The sequence below is a fragment of the Polypterus senegalus genome, chromosome 1, assembly GCF_016835505.1.
Source record: "Polypterus senegalus isolate Bchr_013 chromosome 1, ASM1683550v1, whole genome shotgun sequence".
In the NCBI taxonomy this organism is placed as follows: domain Eukaryota; kingdom Metazoa; phylum Chordata; class Cladistia; order Polypteriformes; family Polypteridae; genus Polypterus; species Polypterus senegalus.
The window spans coordinates 170,338,921-170,361,020 of NC_053154.1; the positions used below are offsets into that span (position 1 = coordinate 170,338,921).

A 22,100-nucleotide genomic window follows, 5' to 3' on the forward strand; every position below is an offset into this window, starting at 1 on the left:
TCTCAATGAAAGTCAGACTTTCCCATCCAATATCCTTTAAGAATAGGTCTGCCAAAATCGATCTGAAGGGAGAGTTGTTTAAAGTCAACAGACAGACAGACATATCTTATCATAGCATACGCAAGTACACTTAGAGAAACTGAACAGAGAGCACAGTCATTACCTGTGTGTTTTTCTTAAGGGTCTCTAAAGAGGTGGCAAAGAGGTGTGTGTTGAATTACCTGGAGAGTGTAAACTGTCCTTGCAAGAGTGAATCTGGTGTTACAAAAAAGTGTTCCATTCAATCGTCCTGGGAATGTCCCATCTTGAAACTACATATAACTAATGGGATAATCTGCCAGGATTATCCCAGTAACCATAAGAAACTTTATGATTAGTCATAATGGGCATGAAAGATGGACAGAATAGTAGCACAGTGGTTGTCATTCCTGCCTCATCTATGACAACCTGTGATCAGATTTTAGCGCAGCCACTTCATCTGGGTGGTATGGTGATATTGTACAACAATACTTGCAACAAGGATACCAAGATTCAAGTCATATGGTTGTTCCGTATATGGAGTCTGTAGGCTCTCCCCATGTCAGCCTGAGATTCCAATGACATGTGGGTTATGGGAACTGGCAATGCTAGATTGGCCCTGATATGTGTGAGTGTGTGTATGTGTGTGTGTGCATGTGTGTGTATGTGTGTGCGCGCACCATGTCCTGGGATTGTTCCAACCTTGAGCCTCTTGTTTACTTGGATAGGCTCCAGTTATCCTGCAACCCTGTCCTTGATAAGCAGGTTTAAATAATGTGTGGATGGGTTTGAAAGATGGATGGGTTGGTGGACCATCTTATACAGTATGAGAGAGAGAGGTTGGGAGCATGCATTGATAGCATGTTGCCGCACCCAGCACATGCCAAGCCACTTGGATTGCAACTCGAGTGCAGTGGGTGACGCATCAGCACCACACTGGAACAGTGAGAGGTTTTTTTACAGTGGCTGGAATGCCAATTCTGCCACAAACTTCCAAGTTTTCCCTGTAAATTGGGGGACCTGCTTGCAGGGCTGGATGCAGATTAATGTCATACCTAGAATGAAGCAACTGCAGGTTAAGGGCCTTGTTCAATGGCCCGACAGAGTGGAGTCACCTCAGACATTTACAGGATTTGAATTCCTATTCCAATTTCAGGTACAAATCCCTAGCCCCAGAGCCACCACAAACAGTACTTTTATTTAGCTGCTCATTTACAGATATAGTTCAACAAACAATAATGTGACATGATAAAACATTTAGAAAGACAAAAGATCCAATGCAATATGTGCAGATATGAATACATCTGTATCCTTCAAACTAGAAGGTTTTCGGGAGTTATAAAAATCCTGGAAAAAGTGCGAGCTTCTATTACTGAATATTACCATGATCCAGACACCACCAGTAGCCTACCATATTATATAAGAAGCTTCAGCTGACTTCATGATATAAAGACACTCCTTCATTCTAGGAGAAATAGGTGCTGGGATTTTTAGCCCACACCACGAAGTCTAGTCCAGTAGTTCTTTCACCACCAGCTAAAAGGACAACATGTGAAGTGGAAGCCTTTCAGTGTATGAACAAGTAAGTAAATGTGTTATTGGTCACCCAGAGAGGACTGACATCAACCCATACATCACATGGCCTCCCTATAAGTGTCCAGAGAAGTTAACATTGCAAATGTCACTAGGAAAGAATAACCATGGCTAGTTCAAGATTTATTACAGCATCATCTGCCCAACATTTTCACAGTAAACAACACAAAAGAATTCAGTAAATGCTTGGGTATGAAGGAGAGGAGGGGTCTGACTGCAGTAAACCTCCCCCCACCAAAGAAAAACTCCATAGCTGCTAAAGGATGTGTGATCATCAGGAAAACTGCTGCTGGCTTGCCGTCACTGACAGCCTTGAAAAGAAATTTTAATAATCTAGTTGTGCTGTCTGCCGAGGAGTTTCAGAGGGAAGAAGGAAAAAAGAGAAAAGATGAAATAAACAGTAACAATGAGAGGTTTTTCATCAGTCATGCTGTTTCAGGCACCTTCTTGACCAGAATATGGCATTTTTTCCCCTTTTTGACAGTATCCTTGCATATTTGGCTTTAGAGATACCATGTACAAGTCAAAAGTCCTTTTATCTGGCACCCTTTGGGTTCAATTTTTTTTAAACAAAGAGCCCTGATGACAACAGTTAAACCACATGAGTAAACTACAAAGCTGGGATAAAAGCTTTGGAAACTTCTTCTACACAGCAATCTTAAAACACTCATATAGAAACTTTATGGGCTGTTTTGAGAGGGTTCCAGGGTATCACATTGCATGGTCAAGTCTAAAAACATACTTACAGGTAAGAGAGACAGAGACTGGGAGTAGCAAAGCCCCATAAATTTCAGTGTTGGAATATAGAGATGCTTTGGGTTGTAAGCCCCGCATTTGTGTTAACAGCATGAGAGAGAGAGAGAGAGAGATGTGCAGCCTGTATGGCAGAAAATAAAGCTGTTCCAGGATGCCAGAGTGCAGGTACAGGCAACTCATCATCTAAGGAAGAGAAAGCAAAGCCTGGAATAAAATGACACAAGTGTATCACCTGTAGGTCATTAGTTGCCTCACAGTCCCAAAAAGGAATGTATCAGACCATGCTGTCCCTCTTATAGATTAGTCAGCATGGGGACTCCCTTGAGGACTTGGCTGTTGAAGAGCAAGAGAAGACTCAGGGGCTATTGCAGACCAACCCTCCCAGGATGTGTATCTTACAGCAGAATAGTTACATCTCAGCAGTAGGGAGGAGAACTGACTAGATTCTAGAAACAAACAGATAAATGGGAGGTAAGAGGGAGTGTTTGCTGTGTTATTATGGTGGCACTTTGACAAGCCACCTCAGCAGGTGAATATATGGGAAATCTTACTGAGGCAGGTCCAGAGAGGCAGCAGGGTTGAGTTTAACTTTCTGTTCTTTTCTGGTCATTATGTTATTTTTCTGGGTGTAGATGTCCCCTTCATATTACTGTGCCCAGTAGTTTCAATGCCTGCCCACAACCCATATGACCAAGGGACAAGGGGCCTCATGTATAATGCCATTTGTAGAATTCACAATAAAACATGGGGTACAGACAATACTTTTTAGATGCATAAAACAGTGCGTAAACAAAGCTCCAAGAATTTTCCCAATAAATGTGAATTTTAACGCACATGCATGCACCAACAGCCCCACCCTGACTCTTTCCAAAATTTTACATATTTAAATATGCAAATCAATATAAATAGCCCCTTCCATTCAGTGTTTTGTTAAAAGACAATGGCAAAAGCACATGGAAAAAACAAGAATGTAAGCAAATGTGAAGTGGAGGCAAGGAAAATTTACTATTTGATGGCTTACGCAGTGATATAAGCAACAAAAGGAAATTGATGGAGTGATACAGAGTGGTGGAGACACTCAAAAGTTGAAGTTCAGAAAGTCACAAAGTAGTCAGATATCAAAGTCGACATGAAAAGGCGAGTCGCAGCCCACCGTTTTTTTATTCTGTTTCAGACAATATTACAAATGTGGAATCCTATGCTGAGGATGTGACTCCAAGCCATGAGGGTGCTGCTGTGCCCACACCTCTGGCTGTACACACATCTTTGCCAGAGAAACTGCTGGGCGAACATCTGGCTGTGTGCTGACAGACGCTATTCTGGAGTCATAAAATGCAGTAGTGGATGCTGTAAGAGATGTGGCCAATGAACATTGGAATATAAGGGAGGTACTATGTCAGGGTGGCGAACTCCCAGCCTGGAGTGCCGCAGTGGCTACAGGTTTTCATTCTAACCCTTTTCCTAATCAGTGACCAGTTTTCACTGCTAGTTAACTTTTCCCCCATCACTTTAATAGCCCTGTTAGAAGAGTTCAGTCCTCTGAATTGATTCCTTTCTTCATTAAATAATAGCCAAGCAGAAATGAGATGTGAAAAAAAGCTAACAGATGATCAGCTAAACTGGGGCTTTAAACTCCAACCAATTTCACTCCAATTACTTTCTTAATGAGAAGCCAGGTCTTGATGTTAATTAAACCCGTTATTTAATTCCATGGCTTGTTGCTGCTCTCATTCTGTCACAGCACACATTTCGAAAACTGTTGTTCTTCTGTTCTTTCTAAGAGCACCGTCAAAGTGTTTTGGTGACTAGAGAGATCAACCTTACCAAGACCATCACCGCTCTTTAATTTCCGATATTGTGTAATGGGCACAGGGGAGCTGGTCATGTGGTGGCTTGTTTTGTGTCTCATTGTTTGGCTGCTAATTAAAGAAAAAGAAACAACTATGGGGCCTGAGTGAAGTTAATTAAAAGAAGTAATCAGCAGCAAAAACTGGTCACTAATTAAGAAGATGGTAAGAATGAAAACCTGCAGCCACTGTGGCACTCCAGGCCTGGAGTTTGTCACCCCTGTACTATGTGATATTGACCACAAATTAAATGAATTGGTTAAAAATATATATGTTTACATTCTGCTTATTACATTTAAATGAAGCTGTAACACTGTCCGATTTGGCTGGTCATTTGGTGGGTCAGGGTCAGATTCATCATACTGCATACTGAAACCCACGACTGTATGCCACATTATGCAGCATGCTACATGCTTGCAATAAGCAAGGCACTTTCTGTGAACTATAGAGCAGCACATTAATGTGGATTAATGTAGATTCTCTGCTCGTTTGAAGTGAGTTTCTATGCTTTAAAGGACTGCTTGCCTTTAGTCACACTAGTTGCCGTTTTTATAGACTCTCCTGCTATAGATGACGTAATGCCAGCTCATTCTTTTGGAGATTCATCCCTGGCTGATGTAACTTATCTGGCACCGTTGCAGTTGACTGCTCAGCTTACATTTGGAAAACCGGATATTACTGCAAATTGCACTTTGATGTTTACCAGTTCAAAGACAGTGCAAGGAAATCTTATATATCTGGAGGACAAGCGGATAATACCATTCTATACAGCTGGCATGGCATGATTCAGTGATGATTGTGAAATACCAATTTGATCAGCAAGTTCATGTTGAAAAGCTCCTGTGGCTAAAAACCCGTGGGTGGACAGAACTTGCAAAGGAGCAGGTAGAACACAGTTCCTCAAAGTCTGCCTTTGTAAAGCCGGTGGCAGTTCAGCACACAGCTCCAAGAGAATAGCTCTTGGAAATCGAAATCAGCTTAGAAGCCAGTTATTTTCATTTTTACATATGTGCTCTCTTCTAATTCTTCCACTGTATTTTTACAGAATTATTAGAATCAAGTGAATTCAATTTGTAAACAGTATGCAATTAATGTCAGTGTATTTCATAAATCCCACATCATGGATGTGAATCTAAACAAGAAAGGGATACCACACAGAAACAGTATCACTGCTTTGAAGTTGGGTGCCAGCCATTTACAAATCCGAGCAGAAACTTGCATATGCACAGTGTGAGGCTGCAGTGAAAATGTACATGGCTTTAAACCAACTTTAGTTTTTATACACCTCAAAGTGAGTGTGAAAACGGGCATATGCAACATTTTTGTGCATACGCACCGTTTATACTTGAGGCCCGAGGTCTCCAGAATCACAGTGGGATTTATGAAAAGCTTTTCTAAGCTCAGATATTTTTTTTTTGTTCTTTATTTCGCCTTATACAATTTCTTATATTAGTAATTTGTTAGTTTTCGCATACCCCTTGGGGTCAGAGAGCAGGGTCGGCCATTGTACAGCGCCCCTGGAGTAATTGCAGGTTAAGGGCCTTGCTCAAGGGCCCAGCAGAGTAGGATCTCTTTTTGGCAGTGATGGGGATTCAAACCAGCAACCTTCGGGATACCAGCGCAGATCCTTAGCCTCAGAGCCACCACTCCGCCATATGGCTATATTATGTTATGTTTTTATCCACAGTACTGTGCAGTACTGGGGTTCAGTCTGCTGAAAATATTTCCATAAAACAGTGTTGCTCTGCATCAGCTTTTACAAAGCTAAATGGAATTGGACTTTAAACAACAAGGCCACAGGTTCACATCCTGCTGAGTAGGTCATGCAGCTTGCTTGCTTATAAAGACTATAAAAATGTATCTTGGAGTTGTCTTGAGCTAATGGCATGAGAAGGTTTATAATTATTTTCACCTTGACCATGATTACTTCACCCTTATTCCCTTCCCTGTGCACCTTCATGCATCTCTACTGGCATATGCCTTGTATACCACCACCTGAGCCTATGCTTTCCAGGCTCCCAGCTGTCTTTTAATAGGGACACAGGAGGCAAAGATTTGACACCCTCACCTTCAGGGGGTGGGTAAGGATTCAAGGGTCATCCATTGCCCTATTAACTCCTGAGGCTGGGTAACCATAAAAAAAAAACAATTAAAATGAATCTTTATTTTAAATAGAAACTTTCCAGCATAACATTATAGTATGTCAAAATACATCAAAAGTCAAAGTTTACGTTATACATAATCTGACCCAGACAGAAGTTGTATTAATATACAGTCATATGAAAAAGTTTGGGAACCCCTCTCAGCCTGCATAATAATTTACTCTACTTTCAACAAAAAAAGATAACAGTGGTATGTCTTTTATTTCCTAGGAACATCTGAGTACTGGAGTGTATTCCAAACAAAGATTTTTAGTGAAGCAGTATTTAGTTGTATGAAATTAAATCAAATGTGAAAAACTGGCTGTGCAAAAATTTGGGTCCCCTTGTAAATTTGCAGATTCGAATGCATATAACTGCTCAATACTGATTACTAGCAACACCAAATTGGTTGGATTAACTTGTTAAGCCTTGAACTTCATAGGCAGGTGTGTCCAATCATGAGAAAATGTATTTAAGGAGGTCAATTGCAAGTTGTGCTTCCCTTTGACTCTCCTCTGAAGAGTGACAGCATGGGATCCTCAAAGCAACTCTCAGAAGCTCTGAAAACAAAGATTGTTCAGTATCATGGTTTAAGGGAAGGCTACAAAAAGCTATCTCAGAGGTTTAAACTGTCAGTTTCAACTGTAAGGAATGTAATCAGGAAATGGAAGGCCACAGGCACAGTTGCTGTTAAACCCAGGTCTGGCAGGCCAAGAAAAATACAGGAGCGGTATATGCGCAGGCAGGCCCGATTCTGCCGGTCATGCAAAGGGTGCATGCACGAAGGCGGCGACTCAACAAAACGCAGGATTGGCGTGGGGCTCGTCTTTTCCCATTGAATGTCGGTAACTTGCTTCAAAGAAAAACACGCAAGTCACAACACGTGAATTGTGGCAGCTCAAGTACGCAGCACATCAATCAAAAGTTTTTGTAGTGTTAATCGGAATTTTACTGATGAATTAAACTTGCCGCCAATTCGTTAAATGCATAAGTCAAGTTTTCTTCTACCTACAACGAAATTTTCTTTCATTTTTTTTTGACAATAAGGAAATTGAGAAAATTTTTAATTTTAAATACACTGGTTTAGAAAACGAGTGAAGGTATTATAGGGTGAGGGGGGGGCTGAAATTAAATGGCATGATGGTGGCTTCACCTCTAGAACCGGGCCTGTGCGCAGGATTGTGAGAATGGTTACAGACAACTCACAGATCACCTCCAAAGACCTGCAAGAACTTATTGCTGCAGATGGTGTATCTTTACATCGTTCTACAATTCAGTGCAATTTGCACAAAGAACATCTGTATGGCAGGGTGATGAGAAAGAAGCCCTTTCTGCACTCACGCCACAAACAGATTCACTTGTTTATGCAAATGCTCATTTAGACAAGCCAGATTCATTTTGGAACAAAGTGCTTTGGACTGATGAGACATAAATTGAGTTATTTGGTCATAACAAAAAGCGCTTTGTATGGCGGAAGAAGAACACTGCATTCCAAGAAAAACACCTGCTACCTACTGTTAAATTTGGTGGAGGTTCCATCATGCTGTGGGGCTGTGTGACTAGTTCAGGGACTGGGGCCGCTGTTAAAGTTGAGGGTTGGATGAATTCAACCCAATATCAACAAATTCTTCAGGATAATGTTCAAGCATCAGTCACAAAGCTGAAGTGACGCAGGGGTTAGATATTCCAACAAGACAATGACCCAAAACACAGTTTGAAATCTTCAAAGGCATTCATGCAGAGGGAGAAGTACAATGTTCTGGAATGGTCGTCACAGTCCCTTGACTTGAATATCATCAAAAATCTATGGGATGATTTGAAGCAGGCTGTCCATGCTTGGCAGCCATCAAATTTAACTGAACTGGAGAGATTCTGTACAGAAGAATGGTCAAAAATACCTTCATCCAGAACCCAGACTTTCATCAAAGGCTATAGGCAGCGTCTAGACTGTAAAAGAGGCTCAACTAAGTACTGTATTGATGTAATATCTCTGTTGCAGTGTCCAAATTTTTGCACCTGTCTAATTTTGTTATGATGCATATTGCATATTTTCTGTTAATCCAATAAACTTAATGTCACTGCTGAAATACTACTGTTTCCATAAGGCATGTCATATATTAAAAGGAAGTTGCTACTTTGAAAGGTCAGCCAATGATAAACAAAAATCCAAAGAATTAAAAGGGGTTCCCAAACTTTTTCATATGACTGTAAAAAGGCACTATCTATTCATATTGATAATACAGATTAATTTATGGAAACCAATTATAGGTTTCACGTCATAAAATGATTTTTACACAGCACCAGTTTCTAACAGTCCACATTATCTGAATGTTCAATATGTTAAGCAATTGTTGTAGTATATAAAATCTTTTACAGTCTATGTACTGGAGCACAATGTTAAAAATGGTTTCAGATGTTTTTTTTTAAACTTTCCATTAAAACTTTCAAAAAACTCTTATAGCTAGACATTCCATTCCAAATGTATTACAAGGATTAATTTGTGACATATTGTGCTGTTGATGGAGCACCAGCAAATTTATAGCAGTATTCAGTGCAACACACTACCATTATGATGATTGAAAACGCATCATCAGGCACTATTTTACCAAATATAGCACATTTACAGTGAACTTAGACATAGTGTTTTAACAAAGGCCTTATTCTACCCACATTCATTTTCAATAACACCTTTCTAAGTCAGGAAAGAATGGTGGTGCAGCAATTTGCTTCATATTTACTGGGTCCATATCCTACCCTAGGCAGGATTTGTGTGCAGTTGGTATGTTTTACTAGGTTTGTCTGTAGTGGTCTCATCTTCCCAAATTCTTGAAGTTTCACTTGATATGTAACTCAAAGTGTGTTAGTTGCCCATTGGGGGGCTGGGCAGTCTTGTGGCATTGGAACCCCCACAGATTTAGGTTTTTTTTTTCTCCAACCCTCTGGAGTTTGTTTTTTTTTTTTTTGCTTGTTTGCTTTTTTTTTCTGTCCTCCTGGCCATTGGATCTTACTTTATTCTTTGTTACTTAGTATTGCCTAATCTTATTTTTATATTTTTCTTTTTCCTTTCTTCATCTTGTAAAGCACTTTGAGCTACATTTGTATGAAAATGTGCTATATAAATAAATGTTGTTGTTGTTGTTATTAGTCCTATGTTAGAGTGGAGTCACATCCAGTCCCATTTTCTGTGTCCAGTGCCACTAGAATGGGCTTTGGCTCCCTGAACCATTTATTGGAATAAGTGGGTTATAAAGAATGATAGATGGGTGCATGTATAGACAACATCAAAAAATCCTCACATCACGTCAGCCTTGACTTTTGTTGTCCATCCATCCATTTTCCAACCCGCTGAATCCAAACACAGGGTCACGGAGGTCTGTTGTGGTTACCTACCATGTTGTGGGGATAGACACTGGCTCCCTGAGACTCTGATTCAGACAGATTTTTAAAAATGAATGAAAGGAAAACCATTAATCAGTTATGTTTATGGTTGACTCGTAAAAGAAAAAATGTATAAATCTGTTGTTGTGTTTCTGGCACAGATCCAGACAATGTAAACCCATTGCCATTTACAAAGCCATAAGTCTGGTGATATTTTAATGCATTAGTTAGTTTTTAAAATCAGGCTATTTGTACATTTTACATAGTCTTTTCAGGACGTGCATATTCAGGGTTGCATTTGTTTAATAATACAATTAAACAATCATCTGTCTTTCTCAATCGGTTTTTCCATTGCAAAGTTAAAGGTAGGATGAGATTAGCCCAGTCACACAGAGCAAAACAGGAGCCAAACCTGAAAAGGAAGACACACACATGCATTCACCTACACAAATTCATTCTGAACCAGTCTATAGTTGCTAAATAAACCACCCTGTTTAAAATGAGATAATAAAGTGGCACTTTACATGAGACAACTTACAGTGTGTCTCAGCAGCAAATTAACTCAGATCCCTAGACCTCAGAGTCAAAGGTGCAAACCACAGTGCCACCCTAAAACAACCAGGCTTTCTAACTACATGTAGTTTTTTTAGGGCAAAGTATTTTCCAGGTTAAGTCATATATGTTTAGTTATGAAGTGCATTCTGCTCTCAGTAGTAATCCTAAGCCAGTTTAAAAGGTGTTGCATATGACATAGATACCACCAATAGTGTACTACGATCAGTCTTTAAATATCAGGATAATCAGAGAGGTTTCCATCTCCCTCTGCTGGATATAATCGGCTAATCATTCTTTAGGATCAATACAGAATCAACTACGATGCCTTCAGTACTATCCTGACGGTAGGCTATGAGGAAATCACAGCAACGTCAAAAATTCCTGCAGAATGTAAAGTCTGAAGCGGTTGCCATGAGTAGAAACGAAGGCATTCCCGCGAATCGACAAGTCAAGAGCCTTTCTGATCCTAAGCATTAATGACTCGAAAGGCTGTTGCTTCTTCTGAACGAGCAACTCGTGATGCCAGCTGCTACTCTGTGGCGTTCCTCCAGTATTTGCTTTATGCTTTGGTTGGCGAGCAGCAGGATGGTCACTGAATTCGCCAAGCGATGAGGACATTTCCCCCAGTGGGTCCCGCTGAGTAACAGATTCAGCAGGGAGCAGCAGTAGGTGCCACCTGCCGATGTGTAATGACTGCAAACTGATCGCATCTGAGCCGCAGTCTGCTCCCATTGGCACTGCATTTTACTGGATATTTGCCATATCACACTACTTTCTCTTTCCAGATAGGTCTGCTGTGGAAAGGAGCCCAGTCGGATTCGGGTTAGTTGTACAAATGTACACAGTCTGCGAGAGGTCCCGATTGCCGAGACAAGACAGCCAATGCCTCTGACTTGTTGAACGTTGCGTGCCAAAGGCCTTCTATGTGTATACGTTTTACAATTTCTTCAGAATGGCCAGAATGATACATTATCGAGTCGAAAAATTTATTAAGTAATTTGACGCAATATAGCCAACGCCACCCCTGTCAGCCTTGAGCAAAAGCTAGGGGCCAAGCTGTGGACGCGGGGTACCGCTCACCTAAGACACACTGAATGCCAATTAAACTATTTCAAGTGACCTTTTGCATGTAGTGGGAAAGTCGGGCACTGTTAGGAAAATCCAGAAATGGGAGAACGTTCAGTCCTCAAAATTTGAACCTTAATTTCCTGGATATGTAAGGTAGCAGGTCTAACTCCCTAGTAGTGCACTATGCTCTTAAAAATAATGGTTCTGAAGTGGTTCTTCAAAGCGATGCCACAGTGGAACCATTTTTGGTTCCTAAAAATACCATCCATATAATGTATTTATTTTTGATCCGCAACCGGCTATATAGTTAACAAAGAACAAACGATAACAGATTTGTAAAATACGTACCAATAATTCCATATTATAAAGTGACTCTCACTGCATAAATAGGTTAAGTTATTTTTTTCTTGATCTGTTATTACCTTGATATCTACCCTACTGTATATTAAAAGTTATCCGTGTATTAGGAAACTTTTAAAGCCCAAAGACACAATTTCATTAAATCAACCCTCCTAGAATAAAATGGTTTGTTGTCAAGCAATACTTCTACACACAACCCAATAAAGTACCATTAAATAACCGTTATTTTTAAGAGTATACTGTCCAGATGAACCTCGTTTCCATCCTTACCCAAACCCCCCGGACCCCCAAACCCTGCCAATGATATTCCAGCAACATTGAGACGTGGAACATGTTCCACCTCACTAAAACAAGTAAGTTTTGAGACTGTTACGTAGATCTTGTATATACAATTATGCCATGTAAGGTTTACAAAATTCGAACACATTTTAAAGGTTACAACAGAAGCATGTTTTACATGTTTTTTTCCACCCAATTACTTTGGGCAAGCACGTGTACATTCCTTAATACCGGAAAAATACTTTCAACTTTGAAAATAAAACACTTACTTTTTGAATTTTGGAGTAATGTGTAGGTACGAGGAGAGTGTTACTATTTTACAGATAATGACGAAACCAGGAATCAAAACTGTGATTCTCTATCTCCATTTTCAACAAGTAAGCCTCGGGGAGATTTCAAGGTGGGATGAATGTGGTCTAGCTAAACTTTGATGCGAGCATTTAATTTCTCACACTTTTCAAACTTCCTTCTGGACCTGCCCGCTCAACTGACACGTGGTCTCGCGTGATCGAGTTTGTGCGCGCGCCCATTCCCGCGCCACTGTCTGCAGGTGTGTGAACAGGTGCTGCTGAATGCGCACTCCTGTCATTTTGGATGCATTTAGAAGGATGGGTCAGGATCGCTCTTTGTCACCTCTAATTCAAGGCGCACTTCAAGGTAATTTTAAAGTCAGCGTTTTTAAGTAAACCCGTGGCTACTTTATAGCAAGGAAAACTTTCACCGATAAGAGATGAGGGCGGTTCAAGGCGGAGTCAAAGAAAAGAAAAAAATAAACTGCCTTAAGCAAGCCGAGAAGCTATACATACGTCACACCTCCTAGAGCAACAGAAGGACGGCACGATTGTTACTTTAAAAATAATTCTCGTTTCTTGACAAGAGAAAGTACAATTCTTCCTGAATTTATCTCCATTTATCAGGTGTGCCCATTACATAATAATACATTTTAGTGTCGGCGTACATCCTAATGACACGAAATACCGGTCCTTAGCACTTCACGCCCCGGCTGAAGCAGCGATGTAATATGATACCCATAATTAAGGATCTACAGTGCCATTTGTTAGACCATTGGTTTCGCGCAGTTGTATCATTTTTAGGATAATCTAAGATAACTAAGTTTCAAGTCCATCTGGAATAAATTCTGATGTGTATATGGCTTTTTATTCCATTTCTAAACCCTTAATGTACAAACAGTGCAGTGCTATTTGTATGTACTAATAATTTTGACAATTGTGGATACCATATTTTGATAAGGCATAGGGCTTAACTTTTTTGTGATTAGTCTCTTCAATTTTCCACACAATGTTATAGGAGACATCGTTTTGTCTTGCTAATCTTATACTATACTTCCTGCTGCTTTGATTTTCTGCCAGTCAGTCTTTATTTTATATAATGTCATTAACCACGTTTACCATCACAAGGCTCTGTACAGGGGAAAGATTAAGACAGAGTGTTAAATATGCAAACTGGTGATTTCAAATACAGCAAATATAACATGAAGCCAAAAGCAGCTAAAAATATGCCTCATATTTTACTCAGCTTGTACTTTCAGAAGGAGCATTAACATAATTAGGAAATTGCTGGTTACAGAGAGTAAAAACAAAGCATTGAAAAAGAAACACGTTTATGGCAATTTACATCTATTTACACCCTTTATTCTTCCTTGTTGTCTGTATTTGAAAGGCTGTGTATTCATTAGCAAAGGATTCTGGTACTGAAATAAAAACGTGATATTTCAATGGTTATTTGTTATTATCAATAATTATTTTTAATGTTAGAATGTGTATAAGTAAATAATAAATATTGCATGTCACCCTGGTGCCCTATTGTATTGTTCCTGCCTTGCATCCTGTGTTTGCTGGGATAGCCTCCAGCTTCCCCACAAGTCTGCCCTAGATGTCTGTCAGTCTCTGCTGATCAAGTGAGGGGAGAGCTGGGGAGACTATACATTAGTAAGGTTGCAGGGCCAGATGTAATCAGCTCCAGAGTGCTGAAAACATGTGCCATTTAGCTCTGTGGGGTTCTTCAGCACCTTTTCTCCCTTTCTCCGAGTTTGCAGAAGGTTCCCCAATTGCAGAAAGCATCCTGTGTAGTCCTAGTGCCATATAAAGGGGATATCAGCGATCTTGAGTACTTCAGGATCTTCAGTTGCTCTTACTTTGTATGTCATCAAATCCTTTAAAACACTTGAAATATCACATAAAGTCTGGAAATAGCTCCAATCCCTGGTTTCAGAACATCATGTTTCTCTGCAGTCTACCTATCAGGCACATGTACTGTAGGTGTGGAGGATGCTATGATCTACATACTCCACAGAGCCTATTCCCACATGGACAAAGTCAACAACGAAAATCAGAATAACATTATTTGATTTTTCCAATGCCTTTAACACAATTCTGCCTCATCAGCTGGTGAAAAAGCTCAAGGCTATGCATCTTGATGCCCTCACAGTCCTCCAGATCATGGATTACCTGACCAACAGACAGCAGTTAATGAGGATCAGGAACTGTGTGTCAGAAATGGAGGTGTGTACTACTGGAGCACTACAGGAAACTGTCCTGTCTCCCTATCTGTTAACTCCGTACACAACAGACTTCAGTACAATACCAGTGCTTGCAAGCTGTGGAAATTCTCTGATGCTTTTCCATCATAGGCTGCATTAATAATGGAAATGAGTATGGGACGCTTGTGAAGGACTTTGTCTTCTGGTGCAAGAAGAATCACCTGCAACTCAACATCAGCAAAAGAAAAGAGTTTGTGGTGGACTTCTAGCATGCCCTGAGCCATGTTGTGCTATCTGTATGGGATAGTATAATTGAGAATATACCCAGATACATGCAGTATCCTTACCATTGGAGTGAGCAATCTGTGATCAAAAGGAAAGTTACGTTGACTGTTGATTTCTCTACTGCAGTTCATGCAATTTACTGCATCCATTGTCATAAAGGCACCATTACGGAATAAATTTGTTTTTGTAAACAGAAAGCACTTTCATTCAGATAATATACAACTAATATGTGAAGCTCAAATGTGTCTGACTTACATTGTTGCATGGCTCAATTCACAATTATTTTGTAAAATACCAGTGTGTGAAGCAGACTTTAGGGTCATGGTGTGTATGTTGGTTGGTTTCTTGGTAAGTAAGCCTAATCAATAGAATTGCAATTAAGTTTAGTACATTACAAACAACTTGTATAATCTTTCTGTCAGGTAATAATGAGTTTGCGACAAGAGAGGAGATAATGAAAGACTGATGAAGTGCATACAGGGCCTGTGGCAGATTAGTGCAAGTCAGGTACTTTTTAAATCTGCGCGGCTCAGATATTGTGGGTATGGGTGGGAGCAATAAGCAGAATTTCAGTCTGATTAGGCATTCACATGCAGAGGACCAATTGGCTCTGCCATCTCTCACTGGGGCACCTTTGCTTGTTTAGTGAACCTGCACCCATACAGAGTATATAAAATGTATGAGTAGGTTTGAGAGGGCAGACAGAGAATAGTTGAACGATCACCAGTGTGGGAGAGAGATAGAAAGATGAAAAAGGCAGGATCGGCTTGGCTGAACATTGTCTTGTAAGGGTTATAATTTCGTACACTGAGCTGTCGGGTGGGTGAGATAAGGAGTGGCCAGTGGAGTCAAATAGAGGAGGGAGTTCGAAGACACAGTGGCATCCAGTAGATGGGCAGGATGCTCTGGAAGACTGCATCTGTCATGGTGGTGCAGCACGGATCTGTTTGTTGGATCAGGATATGCCTAGCTGCATTATGAGAGAAGCATAGCACAGCAGCATCTGTTGTAAGGCAAGGCACCCTGAGAGCTATAGGCAGCCACAGTTTGTGAAGTTCTGACGAGGACAGGAAGAGCTGAGAATGAAAACAAGAAAAGCTTTTATCTTCCTACCTGTTTAAGGATTTTAAACAATTTTTTTTGGAATATGTATTTATTTGGTTTTATCCCTGTCATGTGAACACAGTTTACATGAATCATTTTGTGATATTATTAATCGGCACAGCACTTGAACCTTAATTACCCGTTTTCATAAATGCACTTTGCAAATTTGTACCATCAACTGTTGCTGTGTCCTCATTGCCCTCATCCCGGGTTCAAGAAGGAGTATGCCAACTGAAGGCCGCCCAAGCAATACAAAGGCACTCCCACACATGATCGGTGATAAAATGGACCATTGACATTGTTTGGACTATTCAGGCATCATACTGTTCTACAGCCCCACAAAGTTTTGCCACATTGTGATGGCTTGTGCAGTACTGCACAGCATACAACAAAAATACGGATTGCTTCAAGACATGGATTTTTTATGTAAAGAGACTTTTTTGTATTATATCATTGACATTTACTTGGCAAAATGATTTTATTTTTTACAAGTTCAATTAGAATGTACTTAATATCTCGCAGTTCTGCGCATAAAGCTTGCATCAGTTCACACCGTGTGCTGGCGGCGGTGTGGGCACTGCATAATGGCACAGTGCTGTTGCTCTTTCTACTCGGCTAATGCCATATTTTGTTTTTTTCTTTTGTTTCTGACTCCTGCAGAGAGACCAGCAAAAAGAATGTTTTTGTGATTCTCCACTTCAGTCAGTAATTCTCAAGTTTACTTTCACTTAGGTTTTGTTTTCTTCTTTTTTCATCTGCTCTTTTATGGTTTGTAGTAAACATGTCACTCAAGAACATGGGCAAATTATTAGATTGTGAATATTAAAAGAATTAGATTGTGAATATTAAAAGAAGGTGCTTTTACACCCTATATGATCACTGACAGAGAGTGGCTATAAGCGTGTACACATGGATTAGTTTTAAATTCATTTGAGATTTATGAAGGAACTTGGCATGGGACTTGGCATATTGATGTTTTTTAAAACTGATTTTTTGTACATTGTTTGTGCCCTTCAAGCATGAGCTACATTTTCGTAGGGAAACTAAGCAAGGTTTTACACATGATGCCCCTGGAGTTTAACTTAAATATGTGTCAACATGTCTGGGATTTGTGTTTTACCATGCATTCATTATTAAACCAACAGATTGAACAGAGGACATACATTTATTTTTTTTTCTCTCATTAAGTGATCTTTTATAATGATTTGTGTGAATTATATGAGCAATTTTTATTTTACATAGCACCATTAATAAAAATAAATTGCACAAAGCTCATGCCAAAATCAGTATTACTAATAAAGGAAAAAAATCCAAAATAAACAGAATATAACAGCATACTGTCACCCTTACAGTTTTGGAATGTTTTGGAGTGTTGGAAGGAATTTTTATTTGTGTGTGGGGTTGGGGGGGATGAGTGTGTGAAAAAATAAAACTAACAAGCACATCTTCAATCAAACCATTTAAATTATTATAAAAAAAATCATGAATAAAACTTTTCTATCTGATAAAGCTCTCTCCTTGTTTTTTGCAGGACCACAGTGAATTCAATTCCTCCATAACAAAGACACAAACAAACACGGCCCGCATTGATGGACTGAGGCCGGGCACTGTATATGTAGTGCAAGTACGTGCCAGGACGGTGGCAGGCTATGGGAAATACAGTGGGAAAATGTGCTTTCAGACCCTGACAGATGGTGAGTGTGGCAGGTGGCAGTATTGCCTTGGAAAAAAGGAAATGATGAGCAAGTAATACATAATATATGCTATTTGTGTGTGCATAAATATATTTTGTATATATATATATATATATATATATTTATATAAGTATATTTATATATATATATATACACAAAAACCTCAGTAGATTATCCTTAATGCAAAATGCTTAGATAATTTGATTCGTTAGGCCCTTCTGTGCTTTGAGGACTATCCCAGCATGCTTAGCAGTGATTACTAGTTAATTTGATTAATTATCAGCTACTAGGCTAAAATGGTTATGAATATTTCAGGGTTGCACCTGCTACAGAGACCTTTTTTTCCTGACACCTCATCTTCATTTTTTGAGATTTTAATTTGAAATAAATGAGTTCCTCTTGAATAGTGCCAGATTGACAGCTGTGCATGACGGCTAATGTGGATGAAGCTCACAAGAGCTGCCTTTCCAATAGACGCCTCCATTCTCCATTTTTTACGAGATAAATACTGTCGTGTGAGACACCTTTTTTCTTTGATAATTTGGGCTTAATTATTTTCAAAAGTCTTACATTATAATGTGATGATCCACAATAGAAATATTTGTGTGGCTGGTGATAGACAACACTGAGGAGTTTAAGCCTCTTGAATCACTCTGCTCCAAACTTGCTAGCAGAATTCTCTTTTATGGAATACTTTATGGATTCATCTGGTATTCTTTCTCATTGTTTCCAGGGCTACAATACAGAGGAGATTTTAAATAATTTAGGCAAAAGCCTAAGAAATTATCTTTTCAGACAAAATGCAGATATGATTTGCCCGTAGTATAAGAAATAACTAGGAAACAGAGTCCCCTTGTGTACAACATGTAGGGTGAAAAAAGGTGATGAAATGAAGATGTTGATGAAGTGGAGAGGGAGGTTCAATGTACTCAGGAGCTGAAAAAAGTAAGTTTTAAATTGGGGCATTTAGCATTTTAGGAGCAACATAATTTAAACTCTGGTGCTGACTCGGATGTATTCCCTGGAAAATACTGTATAACAACTGTTTCCCACCTGCTGGAGTCCAGAAGTGAGTATGCACGCTAGATGGAAGACTGGGTTCCAAGTTTGGAGGTGTTGAAATGTTTGTTTTTAATAGTATATTTCTAACAGTAATAAATGTCCACTCTTTTTCATTTGTTGTCCATCTGTTTTACCCTGTCCTGGATGTGTAGCACTATGTAATACTACGATTGGCCAGTTGTATGAGGAAGCTCAATGTTCAGCCACTGCAAATGATTTATAAACTTTTTAGTTGTAGTAATGGTAATAGCAATGTAATGGGAACAGAGTATAGTAAAGTTTGTATAAGCATGCCTAACCAAAAACAGTTAACAATCTTGGACAGCATATTAAATAGGAGTGTATTGTTCTGCTATTCCCAAATATTTTTGTATCCTCCTCAAACCATACATTTTATGATTTTTATGAATGGATGTCTTCGTGGTGTGTTGTTAAGCAAAGACTGGTCATAATTGAAGTAAGAGTCTGTTACTGATGAGATCTCTACCAAAACTAAAATGCTAATTCAAAATAGTACATCTTAACCAAAAGGAATTCTAACGTAAAGTACTTGCTAAATGAAATCTAATTTTATTTGAGCTTAAGACTTTTATGAGTCTTTCATAAGTTAATAAGTAAATTTTGACTCTTACTGTGATTATATTACATATCATAGCTACCATACCATCATAGCTATTGCTCTGTCTGATTTTAAAGTTTGTATTTTATTTTTGTTTATAATGTGTGTTTTATCTATTGTTCAGTGTCCTTGAGTATTTAGAAATGTGCCTACGAATAAATAAAATGCATTATTATTATTATTATTACCATCATGTCACAGGTCATGCGCTACATGTATTTTACTTCTAACAACCATTCAGGATCATAGCAACTAAATACACAAAATTGTGTTACCCAAGAAAAAACAAATAAATACAGTCAGAGAGATAACAATAAAAAAATCATAACAAAACTAACAATATTGTTCACAAAAGTATGCAAAATGAAGTAAGAAATATTATATTTTAACATTCCTAAAAATATAAACCTGTTAGACTGTTGAGATATTGTGATACTGGCCTTTTTACCCTTCAGACTCCCATTATGTAACTCTCGTAAAATTGTTCTTCAGTTTTGTGGCTGCTCTTCAGTGAAACTTCTAGTTGTACATCTCACAATATTTAAATCCCAGCTAAAGACTTACAAGCACTCTCTTGGGTTGATAATTGTTGTTCCATAATTTATTTGTTTCAACAGTCCATAGTATTCACTGTAATAATACCATCATACATTAATGCTGCTTTTCCATTAAAGCTGGGAGCCGAAAGCCAACTGATGGCCCAGTTACGTATCTGTCTCCATTATATGCAAGAATGCCAAAGGCAGCATTGCTTGTAAAATGATTATGCCAAGTGAGTGTGATAGCTGCAACTTCAAAGATAAGAAAGAAGTTATGTTGGGGCTTTTTTACTACATTTCTTTATCCCTTTTTCGGGTCAATGGAAGACAGGTTTAACGTGATCTTGCATGATTCTGCATTTGGCTGCGTAAAATAACTGTTTCCAATAAAGGGTTCACCAAATGTTTTCATCTATTGTAACTCTGTCACTTTTTTCCACTTATCCTACTTAATTGAGCAAAGTTCTCTATCAATGAAAAATGCTTTTATTAACTATGGCAGAAAACTCTTGCTGGTTTCTGACGGAGCTGTATTTTTGCTTTGTCTTTGCTGTTTTTGATTTTTTTTATTATAATGTACTTATTTTACTTTGATTCAGTGAAACATTGAATATTAATTTATGCACTGAATTCTCCATTGTTCTGTTTGCTCTTTAAAGTACCTAGTGACAGTGCATGATCTCAGTGGTAATTGCATAATTCTGTTCCTTTGTACCCAAGTGAACTAGAAGATGGAAGGGAGAGACAGAAAATGCTCACCTTAAGATGCAGGAGAAGGAGGGATATGTGTATTATTATTTAAAACATTTATCTGAAGTGTTCCTGTGCTCCCTAAATGTTTTTGTTTGAGATAGGGTTTGCTTTTCATGGGGTTGTTTAAGACTTCTGTCATATTTGTTTTGTTTGGATACTAGATGCAGAAAGTGTCTTTTTGCACCATTTTTAATCCTTTTACATTAGATAATCTTCTAGTGTACAGAACACAATTTTCAGTTCCCTTGTCAAAATGGACATTGAGCAATTACATATCAGTGTTATGGAAGCCACCAACATTAGTTGAAAGGATCCAACTAGGATATTGTGCTTTGCTACATTTTAAAAGCAGAGTTTTATCTTTAATGCTAAAGCTACTTGGCAAATTCCAGATAACCACTCTTAAGAATAGCAATAATGTGACCAGGAGCAAAAGTGCAGCTTAAATGTCACCTGCTTAAAATGTTCAATAAAAACATTCTTGCATGGGTTTTCTTCTTGCAGTTCATGCTATTTATAGATATACAGACTAATGTTGTAATAAAAATAGGCAGGTAAGCTTTGTACAGGAAATATTTGGTTAACTTTGTTTTTTGATTCCTAATGCTACACGCTAAGTAGGAGTCTCTGTGATCAACAGAATTAAAATGAGGTGGTCTGCTGCTTCTAGTGTCAATTTGATTTTGCCCAAAAAGAATAAGCAAGTGTTGGCATGGATGTATATTCTAGTAAAGGTGAGTGTGTTCAATATTGGTTTCACATTTCTCAACAGCAATAATTAACTGAGACTTTTTGTAACACTCCTACACATTCATTTTCTTATATATGTCTGTGAGTCAAACTTCATAGGTGTAGTTGTTAAATTGAGTAAAGAATCACAACTGTTTTAACAAATAAAATAATTCAATTTACTTATAAATACAGGGAATATCGAATATGATTACTTATCTAAACACAAAAGACCAGATAATCAAGTAAATAAAAAACACTCATTTTACAAAAATGCAACTTATTTATGAATACAGGGAGTATCAAATAAGATCAAATTAAATATCTAAACATGAAAGTCTAGATGAAGGAAGTACTAAGTCAAGCAAAAGTTATAACGCATTTTCCTAAGACAAACATAAGACTTCAGGTACTTTTTGATTTTACAAGCTCTGTCTACAGGTTAAGGTGAAAGCTAGAGATTAGCTGTTCTCTATGTGTCTCTGACATGTGAAGTCACACAAATGGATGTAATTCTCTCTTGCTCAAAAACACATTTTAGGTTTAAGAGATGAATTTAGTATTACACTGTAAAAATCAATTTGTTTCTGCTTTTAAATACTGGTTGTAAAACCTATATATATAACTATTATTGATAGAGCAATATAAAGAAAATACACGCATACTAATTGCAAGTGTACTGACTAAAAAGGTTTTCTAAGAGATCTTAGAGAGTAAAGTAAGGCATTTAATAATATTCTAGGTTTCACTGCAATGTGTGATGTTATATCAACTGGTTCCAGGAAAAGCACTCTAATTTGAGGCTTATATACCTGCAGAT

General features: G+C 38.5%; 1 protein-coding gene across 2 annotated transcripts in view; it reads left to right on the forward strand.

Annotated features, from left to right (window-relative positions):
- The window catches only part of LOC120535168 (ephrin type-B receptor 1), a 707,928-nt gene that overhangs the window by 534,242 nt on the left and 151,586 nt on the right, over positions 1–22,100 (forward strand). For both annotated transcript variants that reach the window (XM_039762817.1, XM_039762826.1), the window contains one exon: positions 17,416–17,578. In XM_039762817.1, coding sequence (XP_039618751.1) covers positions 17,416–17,578 — 163 coding nt within the window. The remainder of the gene's footprint in view (positions 1–17,415; positions 17,579–22,100) is intronic.